The sequence below is a fragment of the Camelus dromedarius genome, chromosome 24 (genome assembly GCF_036321535.1).
Source record: "Camelus dromedarius isolate mCamDro1 chromosome 24, mCamDro1.pat, whole genome shotgun sequence".
NCBI classification, from domain to species: Eukaryota; Metazoa; Chordata; class Mammalia; order Artiodactyla; family Camelidae; genus Camelus; species Camelus dromedarius.
In genome coordinates this window covers 12,852,842-12,879,410 of record NC_087459.1, presented here as the reverse complement: position 1 = coordinate 12,879,410, position 26,569 = coordinate 12,852,842, and the positions used below count along the sequence as shown (strand labels likewise).

Sequence of the window (26,569 nt, the reverse complement as noted above, 5' to 3'; positions counted from 1 at the left end):
TCACCTGCCCACAGTCTGGTTGGCCATCTTCTTCATGCGGTTTAACTGCTTCTTCATGGCAGCGGCTGCGGTGGCCGGCGGGGCTCGGGCTGGTCAGGATAGGGGACGGCCTGCAACTCCTAAATCGCTTCCTAGCTAAGGCGGCTGTGGGGTTCAGCTACCCAGGCCAGCGGCCCCGACCTCGCCACATTGCTTCCAGCGGCGCTGCCAACTGGGCTGCCCTAGTCGGGTCCAACGAGGATACCCAGACCCAGGGCAGGGGTCTGGCTGCATGGCGCCTGGTCCCCTGCTCCCCAAGTCGCTCCCTGTGCCTCGGGAGGAGTGGCCACTCAGGGCATCGTGGTCCACTAGGACCTTGGCATGCTTTCGCTCAGCGATCACCCATTCGAGTGGTATTTAACACCCTTGCCAGACTAGGTCTCAAACACACGGTGGGAAAAGCAGAAACACAGTGTAGACAGTGCGACACCCCCACCTATGGCGTCCAAGAACACCCAAAACCCATCCTCGCGGCTAGACACCCAAGCTGGGCTTGCTAGGGAAGGAGGGCCGAGGTGGAACCACAAAGGACATGCGGGAGCTTTGGAGCCATGGAAATGTTCAGTGTCTTTAACTAGGCCCGTGCTTAAGTGCAGGTGGAGTTACTTTGGAGATGGCACCTTCAGAGCCGCCATCATGGTGGCCGGCGTCTAGGGGGTCGGGATGGTGTATGACACTGGGCAAGTCAAGGAAGCGGGGGAGAAGGGCCTAACCCCATTGCTGGGAAGTTGTGGGGATGGGCAGAAAGGCCTGAGGAGAGACAGATCATTGGAGACAGGACCTTCGTTAGGTCCCACACCAGGCCTGGGTGCTGCGAGGCAGGGTGGAGTGTTGAGGGGCTCCTGTGCTCCACCGTTGCCTAGAAACCCCTCATTGTGATCTGATTCTTAGCTTTGCGCTGGCTGCAGTTCAGGGACAGTTCGCGGGATTGTCCGACTGTGCTGGACGCTTTTCGTGGAGCGGACCAGGTCAGTTCTATAACCCGCAGTGATGTCCTGATTTAGTGGCCTTAGCTCCAGCCTAGGCCACTCCCTGGGCCAAGTGGGTGATAGTGTAGCATCTTTCACTGGACACGTCACTAATTTTAGAAAAGATGTGTTGAGGAAAGGAAGTGAAAAGGTAGAGGTACCTGAATCTAAGACGAAGGAGGTTGAAGACTCTCAGTCAATTTTAAAATCAGAGAATGAGAGACTTAAAACTCTTTATAGTGATCTAGAAGAGAAGTATGAAGCCTCAGAGCTGCAAATAAGACAGCAGACTACTAGTTACAGACATCAATTACAACACAAGGATGTAGATATCAAACTCCTTACAGCAAGACAGATAGCGCTAAAGGATCAACTGCTGAAGCTGCAAGCAGTCTCACGGTCAGTAGACCCTGAAGCTGGCTCTGTACCCCCAGTCACTTTACCACCTCCACTGGGTTATGATACCAATGACCATGCTTTAGCTGTCCAGAATAATGATATGGACTTTGCTGACCTAATTTTGTCACAACAAGAAATAAATAGATTGTCAAATGAAGTCTTAAGACTTGAGGCTGATGTCAGCCACTGGAGGCATGTTGCCAAAAAGTTCACAGCGCAGGGAGCGGAGAGCTTTGACCAAAATGAAATCTGCAAACTGCAAACTACCATCAAGGAACTTGAACAGAATCGATACAAGGAAATTGATGACCATCAACTTGAAATAGTGACAGTGCAGAGAGTTCATCAACAGAAACTGGCAGAAGTAAGTCGTAGCCATCGACAAAAATGTAGGGACTATGAAGAAAGGATTGGAGAACTGGAAAATCTGTTACTGCACGGTGGCTCCGGAATTGGACCAACTCATGACTTTCAAATTCATGACGTGCAGGAAGCTATTCAAACTCTGCAAGCTGAAAAGGAAGAGTCCACCAAGAAAATCAAAGAACTTGAGGATAGAATGAAATACTTGAATGGAAAATTATCTTCTGTAGAGAGTGAAAGAGATGTTTTAAGGAGGGAACAAGACCAGATAAATGAAGAAAATAAGGAAAGAACTGAAGAGGGTGAATTGCAACCTTACGTTATGAAGCAGAGTGATGCCGGGACAGCAAAGGAACGAGTACTTCCACCAAGTACATCAATGGAGGAAGTGTTCAGAGAGCAGCAAGCACTGTCGGATGCTGAAAACGAACCAATGAGACTGAGCAGCTTAAGCCAGGATAACGATGTCATCGAACACAACCTGAAACTTCAGGAACGAGTCCAAGTTCTAGAAAAAGAAAATTCACAGCTAAGTCAAGAAAAGGAAGAACTTCAACGATCACTTGTCAAATTGAGCAATGATTACAAAGTAATCAAAAGCACGGCTACAAGAGACATCAATTCTGGTTCAGAAGAACATGATTTGAGATGTGACTTGGAACTCAAGGAAGGACAACTCAATGAGAGGATTACTAAGAAGGAATTACTGACACCCGAGTTAGGAGAGTTGGACGAGAAGAAACAAGAAACTGCAGAGCACGTGGTTTTGATGCAAGATCAGCGATCAGAACAGCAGCATGAAGGAGACGGTGTCATCCAAAAACTAAAACAAGAGCTGGAGGAAGAAAAAAGGAGAGTCCGTCAACTTGAAGACGATCAGATGAACATTATTAAAGAGTTGGATATGCAAAAAGAAAGGTTAATTCAAAGTGAATTAGCTGCTAATGATTTTCTTTTAACCAAGCAGAAGCTTGAGGACAAAATAGAAGATTTAGTACATCAGCTAAATCAGTCACAAGACTGTAATGTCGACATCCACAAGGAGAACTGTGAACTTAAGGAAGTTATTAAAGAAAACAAGAAGGAACTTTCAAGAATCAAGAAGGAATTTGTTCGGTCTCTTAATCAAGGCCCGAATGGGAAGGTTGACTCACTTAAAGAACACGAGGCCGAAGTTAGAAACTTAAGGCAAAATCTTTCCGAAATGCAAGAGCTCAATGTCAACGTAAGCAAAGTGGCTTTTGATCTCAAAATGGAAAATGAAAAGGTGGTTTTGGCACTTGAAGATGTAAGACGCCAGTGGGAAGAATCTATTGTTGGTAACGACCAGAAGTCTCTGGGAAAAAACACTCCAGTGGAGGCTTTAAAACTGGAAAAAGGACAGTCAGAAGCAGAATTGTGTCAGGCTGAAAAGAGGCTTTTGGAAGAAACGAAGAAGAATGAGCAAACAATTGAAGAATTGTCAAATACACATCACCCAGATAGCTCTGCCTTACACCTGGAGCAGGAGTGTTTAATGCAACTCAGTCAAGAGAAAGATTCTGAAATAGCAGAACTCAAGAATATTGAGCAGATAATTGCTGACCATAAAGAAACTCAGGCAATGCTGTCATCTTGTTTAGAAGAGCAGGAGCAATTGAAACAACTTATAGAAGAGAAAGAAACTTTTATTGAAAAACTGCAAGGAAGTTCAGATCCTTGGGAGGAATTAGAGAAATATACTCAAGGCTTAAGAAAAATGGAACTGCTACAGCAAACCATCGAAGAAAAAGACACAAGTCTTGCATCCATGAAAGAAGAAAATAGTCATCTGAAAGAGGAACTGGAACGACTGAGAGAACACAGTCAAACCGAATCTACGATTAACCCTAACATGCTAGATGCTATCACGGATCTAGACTCTGAGAGCTCTCCATCAAGTGTCATGAAAGGCAATCTTGAGGAGAAAGTAAAACATCATCAAAAGCAAACTAAAGATCCAAGCCAGACTAAGATGCGACAGCGTCAGTCTTTACAAGAAATGGATGGTCTTGCAAACCAACAGGAGCAGATGAATATTAAACACACTCAGCTCTTTGCAGCCAGAGGGGAGGAGATCGAGAATTTACAAAATGCAATTGAACAGATCAAATCCCAGTTGCCCGAAAAATCCCAGCACATGCCAACAGAACATTCGGATGTTTTTCAAGTGACAAAAGTTCAGAGTCTTAATGTAGAAAACGGAACTGAAAAGCATGACTTATCTAAAGATGAAGCCGAAAGATTAGTAGGACTAAAAGAACAAAAATTAGAGATTCAACTTCTAACTGAAAAGAATATCCATTTAACTGAACAGATTGATCACCTCTGCAAAGGTGAGGCTGGTAACCTAACCCAGCTTATCCAGCAGAAAGATTTGGAGATACAGTATCTTCATACCAAAATATCTTCAGCTTCCTACACCCAAGACGAGGGGTGTCTTCAGCAGCAACTGCAAACGTATGCTTTGGAAGGGAACAAATACTGGCTGTTTTAGATGAGAAGACTAAGGAAAATAGCCTTCTTAGAAGGGAAAACTTCAGGATGGTGGATATCATTATGGGCAAAGAGGCAGATCTTGAGAAGCTCCGAGATGCAAATATGAAACTACCCCCTAGAGCTGAAAGCAGTGATCAGGATATGTGTAGAGAAACGATTCAGAATTTATCCCACATCATTCGAGAAAGAGACATTGAAATGGATGCACTGAGTCAGAAATGTCAGACATTATTGACGGTTCTGCAGAATTCCAGCAGTGGTAATGAGGTTAATGGTGTTTACATTAATCAGTTTGAGGAGCTTCTACGGGAATGGGAACAATTAAAGCAGCAGGTTTCGATAATGGAGGAATGGAAACAGCAGGTGGTGGCCACGGTACAAAGTATGCAGCGTGGGGTCAACCCATCTTCAGAACGAGCTTCAACAACTTCAGGCACGGGTTTTCATGGACAGTGATAATAAATCTCAACTACACATGAGCTATACTGACCTGATCAAAAATTATGAAGAGAACAAAACCCGACTCAAAAACATGGAGATACAAGTTGCCCAAATGCAGCTCAGCCTAGAACAGCTTTGCAATGCCAAGGCTCTTCTACTAGGGAAACCTGAACTGACCTTACCGCAGCCCTCCACCGAATCGCCTCCTTCCGAGTCAGCTGCCTCTCTTGAGGCAGTTAAGTCTGATGGATCCGGTGAGTCTTCAAAGCTGCTCCAAGGAGAGATAGAAGAGTTAAGAAAATCAGCAGAGGAAAAAGATGCAGCAATTAGAACCCTCCGGGAGGATAACCAGACACTGTGTGAGTCCATTGCGGCCGCCTCAGAACTCGACAGAAAACAGCATGAAGAAAGGGATTCCAAACTTCAGCAGCTCCGGGAGAAACAGGATGACTTACAAAACTTACTCCAGTAAAAAGCTCTTGCTCAAAGCCAAAAGTGACGAATTACTTTCTTTAAGTGAAGACTTCACTAATGAAGTGAGTGAAAATGAAATTTTGAGGCAGGCGGTAATCAACCTGAAGGAGAGAGTCGCCAGTTTGGAAGTGGATATGTGTAAACTCAAAGAGGCCAATGAAAAAACACTAGAAACATGGAGGGAAAAGGAAACAGAAAATCAAGCACTACAAGAGACAAACATGCGGCTGGCTTTCTATGATGCGGAGAGAGGAACAGTTGGAATGTGTGGCCATGAAGGAAAAAGCTCTTGCCTTGGAGCACCTAGTGAAAGAAAAAGAACAAGGCAAGAGTGGGGAATTAAATCAGCTTTTGCGTGCAGTGACATCAATGCAAGAAAAGACACTTATTTTTCAACAGGAGAGAGGTGAAGTCATGCTGGCACTGAAACAGAAGCAGATGGAGAACTGTGCCCTCCAGAGTGAGGTTCAACATTTACACGACGAAGAAGTACGTTTGAAGCAGGAGCTAGAGCGAGCACATCGCCTGGCTTTGGAATCCAAAGAGTCTCATAACCGTGAAGCCTTAGCTGCAGAAGACAGAGCGGCTCAACTCAGAATGAAAGTGAAGGCACTGGAGGAAAAGCTCCTTCTGTCTTCTAACGCAGTGGAAGATGCAAGCCAACGAGCCCGCTTGCGGATGGAGTCATTGAAGGAACAATTGAATGTTGTCACCAGGCAAAAAGATGACATTTCACAACAGCTCTGTGCGTCCCAAGAACAAGAAAAGCAGTATGCACAAGCACTAGCTAATCTGAAGATGGAACTTGCTGAATGGATGGAAAAGGCAGACGATCTAGAAGGGAAACTGCAGAAGGCAAAGGCTGTCTTGAATCTGAAGGAAGAAGAAATTAAAGTTTTGACAAAACAAAATGAGGTCCAACGGGAAGTGCTAGATGATGTGCAAAGAAAACTGCTGGACTTAGTAAGTAAAGCAGAAGAAAAAGTCGACAAAAGCTTAGTGAGGAAGCTCTTGATGGAGTATTTTCAAACACCCAGACCTCAACGCCATGAAGTGTTAACAATTACTGGGAAACACTCTGGGCATTAAAAGGGAAGAAATGGAGCTGGTTTTTAATGAAGAGCAAGGCGGTGGCACCAGATGGATGGCTAGGTGGCTTGGGTCGAAGAGTGTCCCCAACACACCTCTGAGACCAAATCAACAATTTATGCCTAAGAATTCTTTTTCAGAACTTTTTGCTCAGTTTCTAGATACAGAATCTCACTCTACTGGTCCACCATCAAAAGCCTCTACTGAGGATATAAAGACTCCCAGTTCACCGGGAAGGAAACAACTGGCTAAAAATGCCCCACCAAGTCTTACAACGACCCTAGGAGCCGCACCCAAAACACCCAGTGTGAATCACTGCTCCACTGCTGTTTCACTTATTAACCCACCTGGACCTACAACCGATGGATCGGAGCATCTTCTTTTAAATGCTGTTACTGATGTTCTGCCCACATACACACCTTTGCTGCTGTCACCTGGCAAGAGCGCTGGAGTTGTGCCAAAAGGCCTTTCAAAGCAGTAGATGCTTCTTCAGCCAGAGATGAGACAGTCCTAAAGAAACCGGGCACTACATTTGTGTACCTCACCACAACATGGCCTTAAAAAAAAATAAGGCCATGTATTTGTATTCAGTTTTACTTTGTTTAATAAAAATATTAATACTTAAAAAAAAGTGTGTTGTAAGGACTTTGAAGATATTCCCCAAACTTAAAACAGTGGTTACTCCTTGTGAGAATGGGCTTTGGTGGGATGGGTGGCTGTGGTCCAAGGACACTTCAAATACTGTTTGCAAGGCTTTTGATCAGCATTTAATAAAGGCATCAAAACCCCCTAAGACCATCAAATGGCCATGGCCAACTCCCTTGCCCATCTCAAGAGCCACTCCAGAGCTTCGCTGCTTTCCTGAATTATGATTGTGCCCTCGATACTAGAGGCCAGAAGTCAAGAACCCTCAATTTCCCACACCTGCTTCCTACGTTCAACCATCCATCTGTTCTTCTCCATTCACCTCTGCTCTTTCCCCTTTTTTTTCAGAGGACAAGGGGCCCAGCTTTGCAGCTGACGTCTCATGGCTCTTTGTACCCTGGAAACTATCCAGTCAAACGACGTCAAAGACCTCATTCCACTAATTTTCCATTCTGCTTTATCTTTAGTTGTCTCTTTCCCTGAAGATAAGAGCCTGCCAAAGCCTCTGCCAGCAAAGCATCCTCCTTTCTGCTCCTTCAGGTACCACCTTCTCTCTCTACCTTTCACAGCTGAGCTTCTGAAATTCTTCACTCCTTGTCACCATCTCATTTCTCACTGATTTCTTTTTGAAAGCTCCACAAAATCTTGTCTCAATGCCCCCTAATTTCCTGATGCATTAGAAATTCGTCTTTTTAGTTACTTAAGCTCTCTGTAGCATCGTATAAACGTTATCCCCATCTTCATTCTTTTAACATTCTCTCCACCTTCTTTCTTTTGGGGTGCCACTCACCTTAGGTTCCCTTCCTGACATGAGGCGCTTTTTCTCCCTGCTTCCTTTGTAACGTCTTCGGACCACTTCGTAAGTGGGCATGTTCTCTGAGGGGCCATCTTCAGCTAAATGGGTCTTCTCCCTCTCGCTGCAGGCTCAGGGCAAGCTCATCCACTCCCATGAATGGACGTTCACCCGGATGCCAGGGACTTCTGAATGCCTATATCTAACCTACCCTTCTGACTCCACCCTGATTTATCTGCTTGTCTGCTGCATGTCTGTGGGCTTCTCAAAAGCAACATGTCTGAAAGGGAGCTCAGCATCTGCCCTTAGAACCCTCCTCCTCCTCCTCCCCTTTTATCTTCTAATAAAACCTCTGTGCTTCTTATCACCCAGGCAAGAGGCATCAGAGCCATGGTTTATCTCTCTGACTCACCCACTCCATAGCCAATCAACTACCAGATAGACCTTACTTCCTTCCCTTCCTTTCTGCTCCCATGGCTCTGATGCAGCCTTTCCTGCCTCTTCCATGGGCTAGTACAGTGGACTAATCTTGGTGGTTCCACTCTCGAGCTCCCTTGGGTCCATTTTGGGTGCTGCTGTGAGGGTGAACTTTCTAAGGTGAAGATCTGATGTTACTTTCCTGCTGTAAATTACTTCAGGTTCCTCATTACCCGGAGTCCACACTTTAACAGAATAACCAAGGCCTTGCCTGTGTAGCCTTACTTCCTGCTCGTCACCCACATGTGGACCACCGTTCAGCCACGTGAGACTTCTTGCAAACACGAATGGACTCTTACCCAAATAGCTGTGAGCCCATGAGGCTAATCATAGCAGGGTAATGCCTTCCACAAAGTGCAGATCAGATGAGTTTGGCCTCCTCTTCACTTGTTGGTGGGGAGGGAATTCCCACCCTAAAGCTGTGGGGAGGGGCTGAACACTGAACAGGTGGGTCTCATAGCAGGTTATTAGTCACATAGACTCATAGTCCAGGGGGTGGAGGACTTGGCGACACCAGGCAGGGCCACACAGAGGTTGCACTTGGGAACAGAGTGAACCAGCAGGGGCTCTCGGGGGCAGACTTAGGAGTAACAAGAGGGCGGAGGTGACTCTGTTGTCCACTGGATGGTGTGATTCCCTTCTGTAAATAATTTCACAGGCTGGCAGGGCACTGGAGGCGGCTACTTGGGGGTAAACTGCACCTGTTCCAGGTGATAAGGAGGGCGATTTGGCTTGGGGACAACTGACCTGTGGGAGCAGAAGGGGAGGACAGTTTGAAGTTAGACCATTTTAAGCCCCCCTGTTTTACCTCTAGTCCCCTTAATCCTGGGGGAAAAAAAACGGAAGGCAGTACTTAAGCTTGAATCTTGATTTCAGGGTGAATACCAGAATGGGTTCTTTGATAACTTCATATCAATTTAAACATTGGTGATTGAGACTTTTAGGAAATAGAAGTCCTTCCCTAGGAAGTGACGTTGCCACTTGACCAAGAGGGAGAGGTGATCATCCATAATACAAAGTGTGTGGACTCTTTCCTATTGATGTCCACTCAGTTGACCCCAAGGGGTCTGGGAGAAGGGGTGACGTCCTCTAGCACTACCAGCATCTGGCAATGAACTGAGGACAGGAGGCCACCCCCACCTACAGGTGAATGGGCCAGAGGACTCAGGTTTGGCTTCATCTTGTAGCAAGGAGGCCTTGAGAACCACACCGACCTTGTGAGATTTCGCTTCCATGACTCAAAGAATAACAGGGCACTGAGTATGGATGCTCAGATCCTGTGAGAGACTATTTTCCGAGGAGCCCAGTGCAGGGCCAGCAATTCCTGCTCTAATGGTACGTGATTCAGGCCCAAGGAGGGCAGTTTCTTGCATCAGAAGCCCACGGACAACTTATGGACATCATAAGTGGTCCAGAGACCCCAGGAAGCACAGGAGAACATTGCTAAATCCTCTTCACTGAGAGGAGTGCTTGTTGATCTTAATTTAGACAGACTCTAGAATCCTTTGTCGGAGGGGCTCCCACTCAAGGTGGGCTAATTTAATAGTGACAGCATAAATGGAAAAAGAGTAGTTCTAAGAATTACATGGTTTTAAAAAGAGAAGCACTATAAAACAATGGAAAAACGAAAAATCATTGTGTTAATTGTTCCAGTAAAGAACATCTAACCACGCACATGTTTTCTTCACCGCAAACATCATGATAATCCAGAAGTCAGTCAATTATTAGCTTTTGGATTTCAAAACAGGCTTTGGAAACTCATCCTGGAAGGATTTTTAAATATTTCTTATAGTCTGAAAACTAACCTCTGAGTATCAAAAGTGAAGTCCCAGAGGGCTGAAGTCATAAAGTTTCTGCAATGATTGATAGATTTGCGAAGAACAAATGAAGAGTCAGATAATCTTGCCCTGGGAGATAAATTCCGTAACAGAGGGAGGTCAAATGGACAGGGGCTGCGGCCCGAGCTCCTAGGGGCTGAGGCTGGAGAGACTGCTTAGAGAGGACTTGAGTCAGCACAGAAAGGCATCCCCACCGGCAGCCTCTCTGGGGTGAGCACTGGGGCAAAGGGGAGCCAAGTCCAGGCTCACAGACCATCTCAGTCACTGCCTAAGCCAAGGGCAGCCTGGGCCCATGCCCAGAAGCTATGTGGCAGCCTTCGTCAATGCCTGCATTTTCATTTCTCAGCAAGATGGACACATCTGTGACTCAGACGTGGCCCAGCCCTCTAAATTACTCTAGTCCCCTTAAGCCTGGGGGGTAAAAACGGAAGGGAAAGCCTTAGGAGCCCATCCTGGCTGGAGGAAGCACAGGGTTGAATATTAACCTAGTTTAAAAAAAAATTTTTTTCACGTTTGATTAACAAGTAGAATTTGAATAAAAAGGAGGCCAAGGACGCAACATCCTAGGAGAGGACACATGAGCAAATGTCAGATGTTCTGATGGGACGAAGAGGAAACCAGTCTGTAGCAGGGGAGGCAGAGCGGGGAGTAATACATAAATGTTAATGTTTGCTTTTAACATTTGTTTGTATGCTTTTTCATTATTTTAATGCATTTGCATTTAAAATTTGCCTCTTCCAGCTTTCACTTTATAATTGACTATTTCGCACCTTTTTTTCTTTTAAGGAGTGCGAAGTTCTTCATTTCTTCAGGTAGAAGTTTCATTGCTCCAAATCGTTGAGAAATGACTCAAGATGTATATGTTGCTCTTTATAATTTCCCCCAGAGGGTAAAATAAACTACCTGCATTCATTAACTCTGTTCAAAAATTTTGCACATCACCTGCAGGAAATTCTCTACTGGTATTCTCAGAAATTCATTATTGGCCAAAAGCCTGGAAATCATTGTTCACTTTAGTATTACTTATCATTATGGAGCAAAAACAGTCTGCAAAAACTTGGCAAATTATAATTTCTGCCTGGCGGGTTTATATCTTACTGTTCAGTGTATTAATTTAATACTTCATTTCCCTTTATTAAGTCCTCTAAATGTTATTAAGCATTTTTCCTGGCATTCAACCCATGCATAAACTGACTTTTTCCCACTTTCTTTTAGGAGCAAAAAAATAACATAAAGTAAGATTGGCCAAAACGTACAAGAACCTTTACTAACACACTTATTTTTCCCCGCTAAGAACATTCTCCTAATCTTCAATTTAGAGGCCTGCTGTTGAAATCAAGTGAACAGGGAGTATTTTCACTCTGGTTTAGTAGTTTCTGTTTCAGATTTCCGATTGAAACCCTTACACAGAAGACCATTCAGGTAGAATGATCCATGAAAATTTAACAAACCTAAACTCTACAGGTAGCTTTATTTCATTTGTTCTATTCCCATTCATATTGCAGAACTAAAAGCTAAGTGCTGGGTACAAGGAAGGGAATTCCATCTCCCACCTTCCAAGTTAACTTCCTGACCATTACTTACTATTCCCATTATATCTACAACAGTTTGATTATAATGTTGAACAGACAGTGACCTGGGATGAAGACGTACTATTACAGAAAGGGAGCTACAGAAAGATCTAATGTGACCTTACACATGTGTGTATGTACGTCCACAAACAGCATAGACATATACATGTTAGCTGAACTCAACTCCAGAACAATCCAGCTAATTTTTCAAACACGTATTAGCAGTTCCGTCATTAAATGTGTTTAAGGAAGTCTATTCCACTCAAGACAGCAGGAGAGAATTTAAATTACGGGAAAAAATGAGGGAACTCGAGACCAAAAGAGCCACGTGACTAGTGGATGGTGGGAGAAGCAGCTTCAGTAACTTGCAGTTGAAGCTCAAGTTGGCCTCCTCAGTATTAATGAAAGGAATCTTCATACTGCATTTTTTTCCCTATTTTATGCTCAAAAAATGATTTTTGAGAACTCAGGAACGATTTTAATTCTAAATTTTTAGCTCTATGAGAGTACATAATACATAGGCAGTAGACTAAACCTTTGCAAGAATTCATTAAGTAACAAGGAGCACATACAGACAGATAAGGACCACCTGTATTTCAACCCAAAGTAAAGGCATGAATCTTGCATTTGCAATAAAGATGATTAGGAAAGATGACAGGATGTAAATCTCATTTCCTTTAATATTTCCCAGAATATTCATACCACCAATAACACAAAACAGCCAGAGTCATTTGCAGTATTTAACTAAAATTCATTTATTTTTCATTACACGAAATCACATTGCACCCAAAATTTTATATCCATACATAACGTTTAAATTTTGAAGTGAAACAACTGGTATTGCTTTTACAATCCTTTCCACCCAAAATATGAAAAAAGAGTAGTCTAGCTCCATGGCTCAGAGGGACAGGACACAGATATGAGTATTAAAAAATGAACAAATAGTTATTCATCGTGAATACTAAAAAGGCAGTATTCAGACATAGCAGGTGTCTGAGCAACTATCTGACCTCAGTATCGAGGTAGAGTATCAGTCTTGACCGAGCCCTTCACTAGGAAGCATAATCAAGCACTGAGATGGTCTCAGCTCCAAAACGGCTTACCGTCTAACTGGAATTAATTCTCAGTCCCCCATATTCACAGAATTCACAACCTACATCTCCCATCCACTGTCAACCTAAAGTGAAAATGTAGTCAGTTCTGTTATTTGGCAGTGACCTGGCTATCTGGCTGAATTTCCATTTTCAGGTCATACAGATGTGTTGTCCTATACAGAGGAGTATGAGTGGAGTAGGAGTGGATGACCACCTGCATATTATGATTTCAGGGCTCCCAGAAAGTGATGTGCAGAGTAAATCTGTAACAGTTGTGAGCTGGTGGTCATCACCCACAGGCAGCCACAGAGCATGAACCACAAACTATGGAATACTAACATACATAAAGGGGGGATATTATTCAGGGTTCTCCAGAGAGACAGAAGCAATAGGATTGTGTGTAGAGAGAAAGAGATTTATTATAAGGCTTGGCTCACATGATTATGCGGGCAAGGCTCAAATTCTGCAGGGCGAGGCAGCAAGCTGGACACCCCAGAGAATTTAATTAAGTTCCATGCTGAGTCTGTAGGTCTGAGAACCAGGCAAGCTGACACTGCAGCTCCCATGTGAAGGCCGACAGGCTTGAGACACAGGAAGAGCCTATGTTTCAAGTCCAAAGGTAGGAAAAAAGCCAATGTCCCAGTTTGAAGGCAGTTGGGCAGTAAGAATTCTATTACCTGGGAGGAGGCCAGTCTTTTTGTTCGATTCAGGCCTTCAACTGAGTGGACGAGGCCTTAGGCAGGACAATCTGCTTGACTCAGTCTCCCAATTTAAATACTTTTGGGGGTAGGGGGAGGTAATCAGGTTTGTTTGTTTGTTTGTTTATTTCTAATGGAGGTACTGGGGATTGAACCCAGGACCTCATGCATGCTAGGCATGCACTCTACCACTGAGCTATACCCTCCCCACCCCCAATTTAAATACTAATCTCATCCAAAAACACTTTCAGGGAAACACCCAGAGTAATTTTTGTCCAAATAACCCTGTGGCCCAGTCAAGTTGACTCATAAAATTAACCATCACAAAGGGTAATTTAGTGGTTTGGAGAAGGCCCAACTACCATGATTTTATCCAATTCTCAAAAACAAACAATACAGGCTTTGCAGAGCTGGGGAGGGGTGTGAAGAGATGGTTTTTGGAGGTTTATGTCAGGGCATCAAAGCCCACAAGTCTTAACCATCTCCAAGAAAACACAATTTTCTAGGCCTGGGGCCAAAGCATGTGAAGGTCTGGGCTGTGCTGAGCGTAAGACAGGACAGCTGCCTGAATACGGGGTGAAGATGAAAGGACCATCAGTCCAGACTCCTCAGCACCAGTCTGGGCCGAAGAAAATGACAGATGAGAAATCCACAAATTACCTTCAGTCACTCAACAGTGTTAGAGTTTCCACCATGTGCTGGACACTGTGTGGGACGTTTCAGAGACAAATATGAATAAGAAATATATTCTTCCTTCCAGTAGCTCAGTCCGGTAGGGAATACAAACATGCAAACAGATAAAGATCATCCATTGTGGAAAGTTTCACAATACATTGCAATGATCTTTGCCTGGCTGGTGTTTCGTTTTTTTTTTTTTTTTTTTTTCTCTTCAATTTTTTAGTTGAAGTGCATGGCTGGTTTTAATGCAATGGGAAGTGAACGTCATAATGTAAAGTGTATCAGAAGTCTCCTGACAAAAATATACCCTTTTTTTCTACCTCCTTTCAGCACAGCAATAGTTCCTAAAATTCCATCCAGAGATTCGTTTTTGTTAGCAATTAAGAAAAAACAAAACAACTTAGCCATAAAGGCTGTCATCCGCATCTCAGTGAGTTAGCTTAATAAACCTACTTTTCTAAATGTAGCTCAAGTCAGTCACAGGAGAGAATGGGAGTTTGGAGAGGTGAGGAAGAGATGAGATCTGATCTGGAAGATACAGCACTAAGTTGGAGAGAATGCAGGACAGGGCATCCAGAAGAACGGGAGGATCTCTGAAAAGAAAGTGGACACCGCAAGGTCAAAATCTTCTGGCACGAGAACCCATCAGGTTTCTAACACTTTCAGAAGATGAACCTAATTGCAAATAGAAGCTGCCTCCAGAATGTTCCCTCACTTCAAAATTCTCTCTAGGGCTGATCCTTCTTCCTTTTCTCCCCTCTGGGGGAAGAAATTCCAAAATAGGGGTCTCTGCTACCATCTCTCTAAAGCATAGCTGTCATGTGACTTAAGTAGGCTGGTCCCTATAACCTCATCACAATTATTCTGCCCCCTCCCACCAGCCCCCAGTGTCTGGGTGGCCGTGGCTGGGGAGGGATGAAGTACAGGAGAAGGGGGCTTATTATGGCCACTCAACAGGGAAAGAGGACAGAAGGTATGGACGAATAAAGATTTAAGGAAAGACAGACTTACAATGGGGAAGAGAACTAAAAAAAGATACGCTTTTAACTGATAAATACCAATAATGTTAGTCAGCTGTAAACCATTCCCTTTTATTCACTTGGTTGGCTGCTGTTTACAGCTCTTCATCCGTTATCCTTTATCTTTAAAGTCCAGATTTCCCCTTTCACTTAATGGCCATTGACAGTATTAAAAGAATAATTTTCTGTAAATCAACTACACTTCAATATAAACAAATAAATAAATAAAAACATTTTTTAATATTTTTTTTGGAGGGGGGAAGTAATCAGGTTTATTCATTTGATAGAGGTACTGGGGATTGAACCCAGGACCTCATGCATGCTAAGTATGCACTCTACCACTGAGCTATATCCTACGCACCTCAATAGTTTTTTAATTGCATTTTCTGTGATTTGGTTTCTAAATATCGGTAAAACTAGATTAAATGTAGCCAATGCAAAGTCATGATCTTCAGGCACAAAAATCCATTAACTTTCTAATTCTTTCAGGAGATGAACATAATTTTAAACAAAAGCTGCCTCCAGAATATATTGTTAAGCATGTTCTGGATATAAGTGGTTTTGGCAAACACCCTGCAGAAGTTCACATAAAATTCCACTCAACGTAAACTGCCCATCTTGCAAAAGAAAATATTTTTCAATAGCTTCAAATGAATCCTAAAGGATGACGATTCTTAGAAGAGATATAAAGAAAGTATATGAAAGTATATAGCAATAATGGATGAGTTAGAAATTGTAGTTCTGGGTTATCTACCTTAATTAAAGAGACTACTTTTTTTTGTTTGTTTGTTTGTTTGTTTTGCTAACCTGAAGAGACTTTTAGTTCGGTTTTGGTTAACATAGTTGATCTGGAGGCCCTACTTAGATACAACCTGAACACCAAAGTTAAATCTCTTTATCAATACATTTTATAGTAAAAGAAATAAAACATTTTCTTCGAAGTATTAAAAACCAAAATTGGAATTATCACTGAAGTACTAGAATGTGAAAATGTTTCCCTCTTTGAACTAAATCTTTTGTAGTTGTAATTCCTTTCATCCATTAAACAGTTTTCTTATTTTGGCCCCAAAAGCATCCATACAAATAAGATAAAATTTTCCTAAAGCACCCTTCATTTTTATGAACCCTTAAATGCCAAATTTCACTGACTGTGTACTGGACAAATAATCAGTCACTTTGTCCGCTGAATCACCTTTCTGATAGATTTTGAGGAAAGTATTTTTACATGCCACTCCCATGCTTGGTATTAGAAAATTTTAAACACATGCAAACTCTCACATTGCCTAATTCTTTCCAACCAAACCAAACTATGATATAGATAAAGGAATGACTTTCATTAATTTTCCTAGAAATGAAAAAGACTGATAGGTTTGCAAATTATGCATCATTTTTAATTACAAGTAAGCTGGACAGAAGCATCTGCATTATTCAAAGCTGAGGCACAGTCACTAGTCTGGATGTACTTTTTAAATAGTAAAACATGTCATGTATTGTGAAATAGCTTTTCTGTTGTATCAACTACTTTTAAAACTATGCAAAACACAAATTATTTTAGAAATAAACTATTTAGAAGTTTCCTTACTGTTGTCCTAATAATGTAAAATATATTAACACCTATTAAATTGAAATAAATCATATACTTAGAAGTTATATACTTATGACATATAAATTTATATTACAATTTATATAAATTATATGCTTAAAATATTTAGGAATACATTCTTAAGTTAATCTTAAATATAAATTCTGAAGATAAATATATTAACATCTCAGCACTTCACATCCTTACATTTGTGAAACACTCCACTGGAAGCAACAGAATAGTGATGCGATTCTTGGATGAAAATTGCTAAAACTTCTTGAATTATTCACATAATTCTTAAACCCACTGGTTTTGAAGTTAGAAAAACTGAGTAAATCTGAAAAACTGGATTGAGTTTCTCATGTCTGCCTTAAAGATTACCTATAAAGATTTGTTAAAGCACTAATTTAAAAATAGGACATCACTGTGAATTTTGGGGTAACTATTTTCCCTGGAACTTTATGAAATAGAATTCTTCCTTCCAAAAGAAAACTTAATTTTTTTTAGACACTTCAGTCAATATATTTCTTTTAAAAGCCAAATACTTTTTATATTTCTTTTTTTTTTTTTCAAAATTTCTTTCTTTTTTTTTATTTTTTAGGGGGAGGTAATTAGGTCTACTTATTTAAAATTTTTAGAGGTGGTGATGAGAAGAATTGAATCCAAGACCTTGTGTATGCTAAGCATGAGCTCTACCACTTGAGCTATACCCTCCCCCTCCTTTTGTATATTTCGTATGTCAAGGAAATTCAATGTTTAGCCAAGTAAATATGCTGAAGGCTAAAAAGCATTAAAGAATATTTAAAAACTATAAAAGTAGAAGACATCAGCCAAATACATTCTGTACAGAACACAATGATCATACACTGTTTTGTTTTGTTTTTTGATATAAAATGTACTTGCAGAACCTTAGTATCAGCATAACAATAAGTTACACAGTATTTTAGGGGAAAACCTGGTGATTCAATCTTCCTGATCGAATTCTGTGTAAACAGAAATTTACTATAAGGACTCTTTTTGTTATAAAAGGTAATCTGATCCAAAAGTGTTTAGGAGATAACCTGAGACTTCAGAGGAGAGATGTATACAATCAAAATGGGGGTTCCTTAAATCAACTGGCAATAAAATATTAGGCTAGAAATAGTGATTGTAAAACGCCACTTTGCCACTGTTATTGATAGTAGCCAAAGTATTAGAGAAGTAATCCTTTCAGCTTAGAATGGGAAAAAAGGGAGATGCGAATAAAATTGAAAGTTATCATCACTAGTTAAGAAACAATCGAGTCTATAGAATAGTAATTCTTCAAAATGGAGTACACAAGTGGTAAGCGAAGTATTTCATCTGCAGTCAATCCACTGCCTTTAAAAAAGTAGTCACTTTCAGGGAGTTCTCAACTTGTCACTTCTGTGGGGCCTTTTCAACCTCACGTGTCCCCTTTATACGAAGGAGAGTGAAAGCTGACTTCAATGTGCCATCACCACCCTGTTGTGAGAAGCAGAGGAAGGTGGCCCACAGAAAACCACAGAGTCCAGTGTAAGCTGTTCTCCAGTGAACGGGAACAAGGCTGAAGTTGGCCAGCTGTAACATAGAGACAGTCTTAGGGCTCCACATAAACCAAACCCACCAGTTAGCACTCTAAGTGGTTTGAAACTCACCTGTACAAAAGGCCAGTACATCAGACCACTCTGGAATAAAGAAAAACTTTATTAGAATGCCTTTTAATCACACGAAACAATCACACAGTTCATTCCATAAAGCATTAAGAAAGCCACGCAGCTGGAATGTGGAGGTGGTGTTATATTTCAGGCTAAGCTGATTAAATTAGACTATTTATGGTCTCTCGAGTGGAAGAGGGTGGGGAGTTGTACAAAAAGCTGTTAGGCACAAGCATAAAGATTTTTATTAGCTATATTCACAGATCTACAATTAAAAGTCTACCAGAATCAGGACCAATTCCAGAAGGCAACTGCTTTTAAAATAACAACATGTTATTTGTATATTATAATTTTCCTGTTTGCCCAAGCAAATGATGCAGGGATATATTTATAAAATACAGGATCATTACTGAATTTTTAAAACTATAGACCAAACCATTCTTTATGGTGATTTGCTAATAATATATTCTAACTATTTCATGCTATAGAATAAGTTTAACTTTTAAGATGGATTTATTTTAACAGGCTTTAACCTATACTTATTGACAAAAAGGTCATTATTATGGATTTTTTTTGAAAGATAGAGGTCTTAATATGTAAATTATATCTTTAAAAAAAAACCTAGAGATTTTTCAAATAGTCCCTATGACAATGTAATATAAAGGTGGTATTGTTTTTTCTTTTCTTACCAATTTTTATTTTCTAAAGTTTCTACGATAAACTGTTGCAATAAAAGCTATTAAAAGTTTAAAGTATATACTCATTTAAGAACTTACTACTTTAGGAAAAGCTATCAGAAGATTAAAGCCATCCAAACATGACTTCACTTCTTCACAGCAGTTTTCTTCCTGCAGGGTGTAGCATCACCTAACGTGCAGTTGGTCTTGGTCTTCTGTGCCATTCCCCACAAAAAGCAAAAGGGCTCCTCAGAGAAATGGCTGATTCCAGGACCAGGGCAGGGCAGGTAAATGTACCAGACGAACCTAGAACATCTTTTATGACTTAATGTAAGGAAGTGGCTTTAAAAAAAAAAAGGATGGGAGTAGGGGTTTGTCCAAAGGACATAGGAGCCAACCTGAAGGGACTCTCATGGCCCAAATCTGGGGTATCTGCACACCAAAAATAATCAAACACAGCAATGAATTTTTAGCCATTGGAAAAAATGGGAATCCCTGAATCCATGCTGATAACAGAGAAATAAGCAAATAAACAACTAGGAGAGAAAAGTGGGCTCTTGCTTAGAGGATGCTGAGTGACACCCAGCAAATGTGGGTGGGTCACCCTTGGATATGTCCTTGCCCACTACCCCTACCTCCAATCAATCAAGACCTGCCAATTCTGCCTAAGTATTTCTCAAATCATTCTTCTTCCTACTGCTTATTTCTTATGTGAACTTGGTTACAGTAACCCCATAGCTGGTTTGTTTGTTTGACTGATTGATTTTTATGGAAGTACTGGGGATTGAACCCAGGACCTCATGCATACTGAGCATGCACTCTACCACTGAGCTGTCCCCTCCCCCTAAGTCTTGTTCTGGGAGATCTTCAGGAAAGTCCCCAAATGGTGCTAAGCAACAGATGGCTGGTACCCTCTTTCTTCTCAGGAGGATCGATTCAACTGACTCATCTGGAACCACTGTTTTTTAAAAAGGGGTGCAGAAGTCCCCATGTTTCTGCCCAAGAAAGATAGCCTGTGTGTCTTTGCTAAGGTAGGAGAATCTGAAACATCCGCAAATCCTTGCTGAAAGCCCCTTTTCTTTCATAATTCTGCTTGCTTGGTCTTCGTATGAACGTCAGATGTACCTATCACCACAGGATCTATGACATAATGGGAAAACCTGTTCCTTTTTCCAAAATAAAACAGAAGAAAATCACATTTGGATGTCACCCTGGGCTCACAATTTTTGCTCCAAGGTAAGTAACAAGAGTCCTGAATGAGGTGGGGGGAGGGGAGAATATAGCTCAGTGGTACGGAGCTGAGCATGCACGGAGTCCTGGGTTCAATCCCTAGTACCTTCATTTAAAAATAAACAAACAAATCTAATTACTCCCCCTCTGTAAATAAATAAATAATTTTTTTAAAAAAAAAGAGTTCTGAGCATTTTCCCCTGGAAACAAGAAGGAACTGTCCTCGGGTAGAGAGGCCCAGGGGAAGCATGTGGCTTCCACCCTCCTCATCACTTGCCTCCAGCCATCAAGCGGGTGATGCTGGTTCTGACACTCAGGATCTTTCAACAGAAGATGCTAGAAGCAGAGCAGGTGATAGCTGGGGGTGGCACGGCACTGCTTTTGATAGGGAATTAAGTAGATGTGAAGCCCTAAGCCAGTCTGTGCACACTCTGGAATGCTGAAAATTCACCTCGTTGTCTTTAATAGAATCAAACATGCTCTAGACCAGCGCTGGAAAGCATCCCTGACTTTGCCAGGCCTTGAGGACACTGCTCAGTAAATCTTCATTGAATAACTGAATTATTTGTTGGACTGGATTATATGTATTTGTACTGGGCACACAGTGCAACAGTTGACTTGCTTCAAGCCTAGGAATAACCCTAGGAAACATCTTCCTTCTCTGTAAATACCTGTGTGATATTAAGAAGGTGCCTTTCATAGGGACTCAACAGAATGCACACCTGGAAACATTGGCTCTAAATGTGGGAACAATTCCATTATGCCACTCACATTCTACTATTCCTTTTTTTTTTTTTAATTATAGTCGGTTTACAATGTTGTGTTAATTTCTGGTGTACAGCATAGGGATTCAGTTACACATATATATATTCCTTTTCATGTTCTTTTTCATTATAGGCTATTACAAGGTATTGAATATAATTCCCTATGCTATACAGTAGGATCTTGCTGTTTATCTATTTTATATATAGTATTTAGTATCTGCAAATCCTGAACTTTCAGTGTATCCCTCTACCTGTCCCTTTCCCCTTGGTAACCATTAAGTTTGTTTTCTAGGTCTATGAGTCTGTTTCTGTTTTGTAAATAAGTTCATTTGTGTCATTTCTACTATTCCTATTTTGCAATAACCTATTTGGCTCCAAAATTTACTGTGATCACTAACAAGAGTAAATATAAGAACGTCAGAGGTCACTGTGAACACTGAATAAAATTCAGAGACACTCACATAGAACCACTCTTAAAGCTCCTCATTCAACTATATCGAAACAAATTTAAGATCTGTCAAAACATTATACCCTTGTGCCAACCAACTGGAGCCCTAATTTAAGAATATTTTTATTAAAATGTATTTAACATGAAAAAGATACAAAGAGATCTTGGTTGCTTCTTCAAAAGTCTGTCTTACCATATATGTATTCCAGAATTTCTGTCTCAGGTCCAAAAATATGTCGTCCTTTCGCTGGAGAATACTCATACCTATTTGCAAAAACAAACACCAAAAATATTTTAAAAGAGTCAATAGGAAGAATCCTGTATAAGAGGTTCATGTTCAAGTTTTCTATTCCAGTATGCAAGGTAACCACCACTCTCACTCTCTCGCTATGTCCCTTCTGGCCCAACAGTGAAAACAGAAGATAATCTCCATCCTAAAACTAGGTATATTTTAAAGCAATGATAAGTATTAAGTGAGAAAAGCAGGGCACAAAGTATAGCAGAATGATTTTTTTTTAAGCTGTAAGAGAAGTCACAAAACCCACAATGTTAGCATAGTGGGACTATTTGGTGACTTTTCCTCTCTCCCTTCAAAACGTTTTGTGAAATGTTTAAAATTTTTAAATTTAATTGCCGCCTTTTACAAAAAGGCTGCAGGACCTTGGGTGTTCCAGCAACTACAGACTTTCCATCAAAGAAGCTTTCTAATTGGAATCTGAAAGCAGGACACCAATTCAGCGTTCCGAAAAACATCTGGAAAACTTTCAAGAACCCTGAAAAGAATTCAGGGAGCAAAGACAAAACCTTCCTATTTTTAGGAAGGGTGTAAAAATAAAGAATGCTTTAAAAATTCTCCCCCAACTAGGATTAAGAGGAAGGGAAAATAAGATCTTTTTGATCAATTGCAGGGGGTTCTTAGAACGGGACTCATAAGAAAACCCAGCCCAGTTTATCGGTAATATCTCCTTCCACTTACCCAGTACTAATTAAGGGCTAAGCTCGTTAGGTTCTTTCACATGACCCTCCTAGCCCTCAGCTGAGGATGGTAGAGTTACAGAGGAGGAAGAGCTTGGGGAGGTTGACAGCGGTCCAAGTCCAACCTAAGTGTGGATTCCAAGCCAGACTTCGCAATCTCAACTACTCTAGCTCCCAAGGGGCCCCAGCACAAAGATACAGGCAATTTCCAAGTCTGAAGTGCTTTAAACATGCAACTCACCCCCTGCCCCCTTACCCCTTTTTTAATTTGAGGAGAAGGAAACCGGGGCCCAGAAATCGGAAAAGCAAAGCAAAGAAGCAGTGTGGGCAGGAATCCATTTCAGGGTGCCCTGGTCTTGACCCATAGGCCCCAGAAGCCCTGTTCCTGCAGCACCTTTCCGGTTTCAAGCACGCTGAAACCTCCATCGGAATGAAGACCATGCCATGGATTGTGTTGTCTTCAGACAAGTTATTTATCCCCTTTGAGCCTCAGTTTCTAAATCTGTAACATAGGAATAAAGTACCTGCCTCACTGGGATTGTTTGAGGATTAAATGGGAATCTGATTACTAAACGCCCAGCCTCCAGGCTCCCAATCCCTTCATGAAGAGGCCACTGCAGTAGTAGGCAGGAGAAACTGGTTTGCAAATCTGGTCTGGAAGTCACACCCTGGGACCAGGCAGAGATCTGATAAACTAGGCAGCTCCTGCTCTCAGGTCTTCTGTCTCCTGACCTCACTGACCCCATCGGCCATCTGGCCAGCTGGCACTGCATCAGGCATGTTTCCTGTGCAGTTGGACTCTGGCCCCCCCAAATAAGACTCACAGGGCAGTGGAGGTTCCTTCAAGGTCGTGACTTGACCACTTTGACCAGGTTAGAAAAAAGTACCAACAGCCAATGCCAAGGTCAGGCCCAGGGCCCTTGAATTTTCTTGGAGGATGGGTGCTTCTCCCCTGCCCACTCCCTTCCAGGAGATAGAAAATGCTATGAAGATGAAGGCCACAGAGCCCCTTCTATTGTTTTTAGAATTTAGGGCCCCAAGGAAGGTTCCCAAAGTCAGGCTCTCAGGCTCCAGGCTGGACTTTCGGAGGAGGGGGTTCCCTGGGACACTCACAGGTATAGAATCCTCTCGTGGCAGGGGTCTGAAGTCTCTTCACATATTCTGTGGGTTTTGACCCTAAGGGGATGGGGTCCCCCTCCCTCCACCAGGCAGGTAAATCTTGTTAGCAAAGCAGGACTATGGCCCCGAGCATACATTTTTCTGAGAAAGTAGGCCAGACCTCAGATTCCACCGGCTCTGCCCCTACAGTTCTGAATCCCCTCACATTTTGTGCCTGAGTTGGAAAGGAGGCCGCTAGCCCCAGACAGGAATTTTCCAAGGAGCAGGACAACTCCCACCCCACAACTTGGTCACAGGGGTTGCAGCTGCTATGGTAACTAGCTGGGGATCTCATCAACATTTCCATGGACCTTTTTCAAGAGGAAATAAACCCCAGCCCTGCTTCTCTCAGTTCCAGCCTAGCCCCTGGCCCCCTGACACCTACAGACCCAGACCACGTGCAACCTCAGCATCCCAAAGAAGACCCTGGCCCCTGGATCCCTGCCCTGCTGGACCCAGGCCCCCTAGCCCCTGGCCTCTCCAGCAACCACCTCTCAACTTCTTCCCCCTCAATCTGTCTAATCCACGGTCCCCAGACATCTTAGCCCTTGCACCTCGACCTCCATCCTCGGCCCCGACCTTCCCACTCCCCTCAAACCCTGGTCCCTGGCCCCCAGCCCACAGGCTCCTGCCATGTCCCAGCTCCTTGAACCCCCGGCTTCAGTCCCCTAGTCCTGGCTCCCGGCCCTGTCACCAGATCCAGCCCCTTCCCCCAGCTCCAGCCCCGGGACCCACCCCCACCCCCTCAATCCCCATCACATCCCCACACCCCACCAGGCTCCTCACCAGCGTAGAAGGCAGAGATCGCCACCGGCCCACCGAGCGCCTGGTCGCACAGCACCTTGGCCAGGACCGCACGCGGCGCGCGGCCTGGCATTGCGCGCTCCAGCAGGCGCAGCCACACGTAGTTGAAGTTTGCGTGGAAGGCCACGGCCACGGTGGCCACGCGCCGCGTCTGCTGCCAGTCGGCGGGGCCACCCCTCAGGCGCTGCTGCAGCGCATCGCCAGCCGAGAAGAGCGCGGTGTAGAGCAGCACGTTCGTGGGCCACGGGTAACGCCGGACGGCGCGCGGGAGCGCCCGCCACCAGCCCGCCATGCCCCGGCCCTGGGCGCCCGCCAGCCACCGCCGCCGGCTCCCGGGCCACGCCCGGCGCCCCTGGCCCCCGGCCTCCCGCGCGCCGCCTCCCGCCACCTGCACCTGCCTCCTCCGGATGCTGGAGAGCGATTGGGCGCCCCGCGCACACCCAGCCCGCGCCGTCCAATCCCGTGGCCACTGGTGACCATGGGGGCTGAGCTTTTGAAACGCGGCTGGTGCGCATAAGGCACGGTCCCCTTACGTGAAATGTCCACAATAGGCAAATCCATAGGGACCGAGAGTAGGCTGATCGTGGGCTGGGCGACGGGCAGCGATGTAAAGTGACTGCTCGCTGGGTGCGGGGTTCTTTTTTGCGGTGATGAAATGTTTTGTAATTAGTGATAACAGTTGCACGGAAAACCATTGAATACACTTTAAAATGGTGAATTGTATGGTATGGGAATTGTATCTCAAAACAAACGAACAAAAAGGTTAAAAGGGGGGGTGGGGGGGAATTGAGGGGGAAAAAAAGAAGAGCTACCAAAACTCAGTTACCAAGATGGCGATGTATTTTACATGTTTACATGCAAAGAATTCACACTTTAGACACACACAGACTGATTGTGTAACGGTCTTTGGAGACATTGTCAGAAATTAAAATTTGAGCCCTCTCATGAACGTGAGGTGGGGTTCCTTGGGCCCACTGCCTTCTCTTCAGAGTTTGTGCCTCAATGAATATTACCTCCCCAGCTCCCAGGCACTGTCCCAGAAGCAGGGGGTCATTGTAAACTGAAACAGCACATGTAATCTCTGACCTCATGAAAATCAGTATCCCTTTGCTTCCTTTCCCCTCTTTTTCCTTCATTGTCACATCCAATTCCATTCTCATTCTCTCTCTCTTCTATTTGTTTATCCTATTTTAGTTAATTATTAATTTGTTTTCATTTTTAACTTTACATTTTGAAATAATTCCACTTTTTACAAAGTTGCAGAAATACTACAGGGTCCCCTATACTCTTCACCCCAGCTTCCCCAAATATTGACATCTTACATAACCATGGCACAATTATTAAAGTGAGGAAATAGGCACTGATGTAATACTATTTCCCAACTTACAGATTTTATTCAAATGATTGCCAGCTGTCCCACTAAAGTCCTTTCTCTGTCTGGCATTCAGTCCTGGATCGCTTTGGGTTGCACCAAATTGTCATAGATCACCTTCCTCTCTAATCTGGAGCACTAACTGATTATTCTACAGATTGTTCCTCAATTTGTCAACCCTATTGTTATGTGCTGAATTGGATGGAATGGGCCCTAATCCAGTCTGACTGGCATCCTAGTAAGAGGACATTTGGACCCACAAAGAGACACGATGGCTGTGCACGCACAGAGGAAAGACGGAGTGAGGACACGGTGAGAAGGCAGCCACCTGCAAGCCAAGGAGAGAGGCGTCAGAGGAAACCAGATCAGCTGCCATCTTGACCTTGGACTGCTAGCCTCCAGAACTGTGAGAAAATTAATTTTTTAACCCACCCAATCTGTGGTGTTTTTTTCTGGCAGCCCCAGAAGACTAACACACTCATTCTCTTCAGTTCTTGGGAATCTGCCAATTTCTGTGTTCTTTGACCCTTTCTATCTGCCCATATGCTGATTTCCATCCCTCTGCTTTCCCGGTCCTAGTCCCAGACAAATCTTTCTGTCAGACGTCCCCCAGCTAGGCAGGCTCCTAGCTCACACCTTTCTTTGTTTATTATTTATATTCCCCTTGTATTACTTTTCTAAAGTTGTGGCAACGAGTTACCTCAAGTTTGTTGTCTCAGAGGCTTTGAGGTCAGGAGTCTAAAACGGGTCCTTGGGCTGCTTTCCCTCCAGGGCCCATGGAAAAGAGTCCATCTCCTTGCC

At 43.1% G+C, this 26,569-nt stretch overlaps 2 protein-coding genes and 1 non-coding gene across 5 annotated transcripts; 1 reads left to right on the top strand and 2 right to left on the bottom strand.

Moving 5' to 3' along the window:
* The first annotated feature begins 702 nt into the window (after positions 1-702).
* Positions 703-6,875, top strand: LOC105106360 (thyroid receptor-interacting protein 11-like). The gene is given in 7 exon segments (XM_064478776.1): positions 703-719; positions 1,044-4,255; positions 4,258-4,679; positions 4,681-5,195; positions 5,197-5,431; positions 5,433-6,260; positions 6,262-6,875. Coding segments are annotated over 7 exon segments (5,739 nt in total). The 3' UTR covers positions 6,772-6,875.
* A 5,478-nt stretch (positions 6,876-12,353) lies between these two features.
* Positions 12,354-24,691, bottom strand: MPV17L (MPV17 mitochondrial inner membrane protein like). Of its 3 annotated transcripts, none has more exons than XM_064478468.1 (4): positions 24,379-24,691; positions 21,653-21,723; positions 18,341-18,370; positions 12,354-14,677 (listed from the first exon to the last, which is right to left on the bottom strand). In XM_064478468.1, the coding sequence occupies exons 1-4, from the start codon at positions 24,686-24,688 to the stop codon at positions 14,558-14,560; spliced, it is 531 nt and encodes a 176-aa protein (XP_064334538.1). In that variant the 5' UTR covers positions 24,689-24,691; the 3' UTR covers positions 12,354-14,557. The 3 variants fall into 3 exon arrangements, with proteins under 3 accessions (XP_064334538.1, XP_031289030.2, XP_064334539.1); XM_031433170.2 differs by lacking the exon at positions 12,354-14,677 and adding an exon at positions 16,473-18,263; XM_064478469.1 differs by lacking the exons at positions 12,354-14,677; positions 21,653-21,723 and adding an exon at positions 18,075-18,263.
* Positions 13,541-13,613, bottom strand: TRNAA-AGC (transfer RNA alanine (anticodon AGC)). The gene has a single exon. It is a non-coding gene; the product is annotated as a tRNA-Ala (tRNA).
* Positions 24,692-26,569: the final 1,878 nt, after the last annotated feature.

Excerpts from the sequence above, each read along its gene's own strand:
- MPV17L (XM_031433170.2), bottom strand. The coding sequence starts at position 24,688 with ATGGCGGGCTGGTGGCGGGCGCTCCCGCGCGCCGTCCGGCGTTACCCG. Across the intron at positions 21,724-24,378 it reads GATCTCTGCCTTCTACGCTG|GTATGAGTATTCTCCAGCGA; the intron begins GTGAGGAGCCTG and ends TTTTGCAAATAG. Across the intron at positions 18,371-21,652 it reads AATTCTGGAATACATATATG|AGTGGTCTGATGTACTGGCC; the intron begins GTAAGACAGACT and ends TCTTTATTCCAG.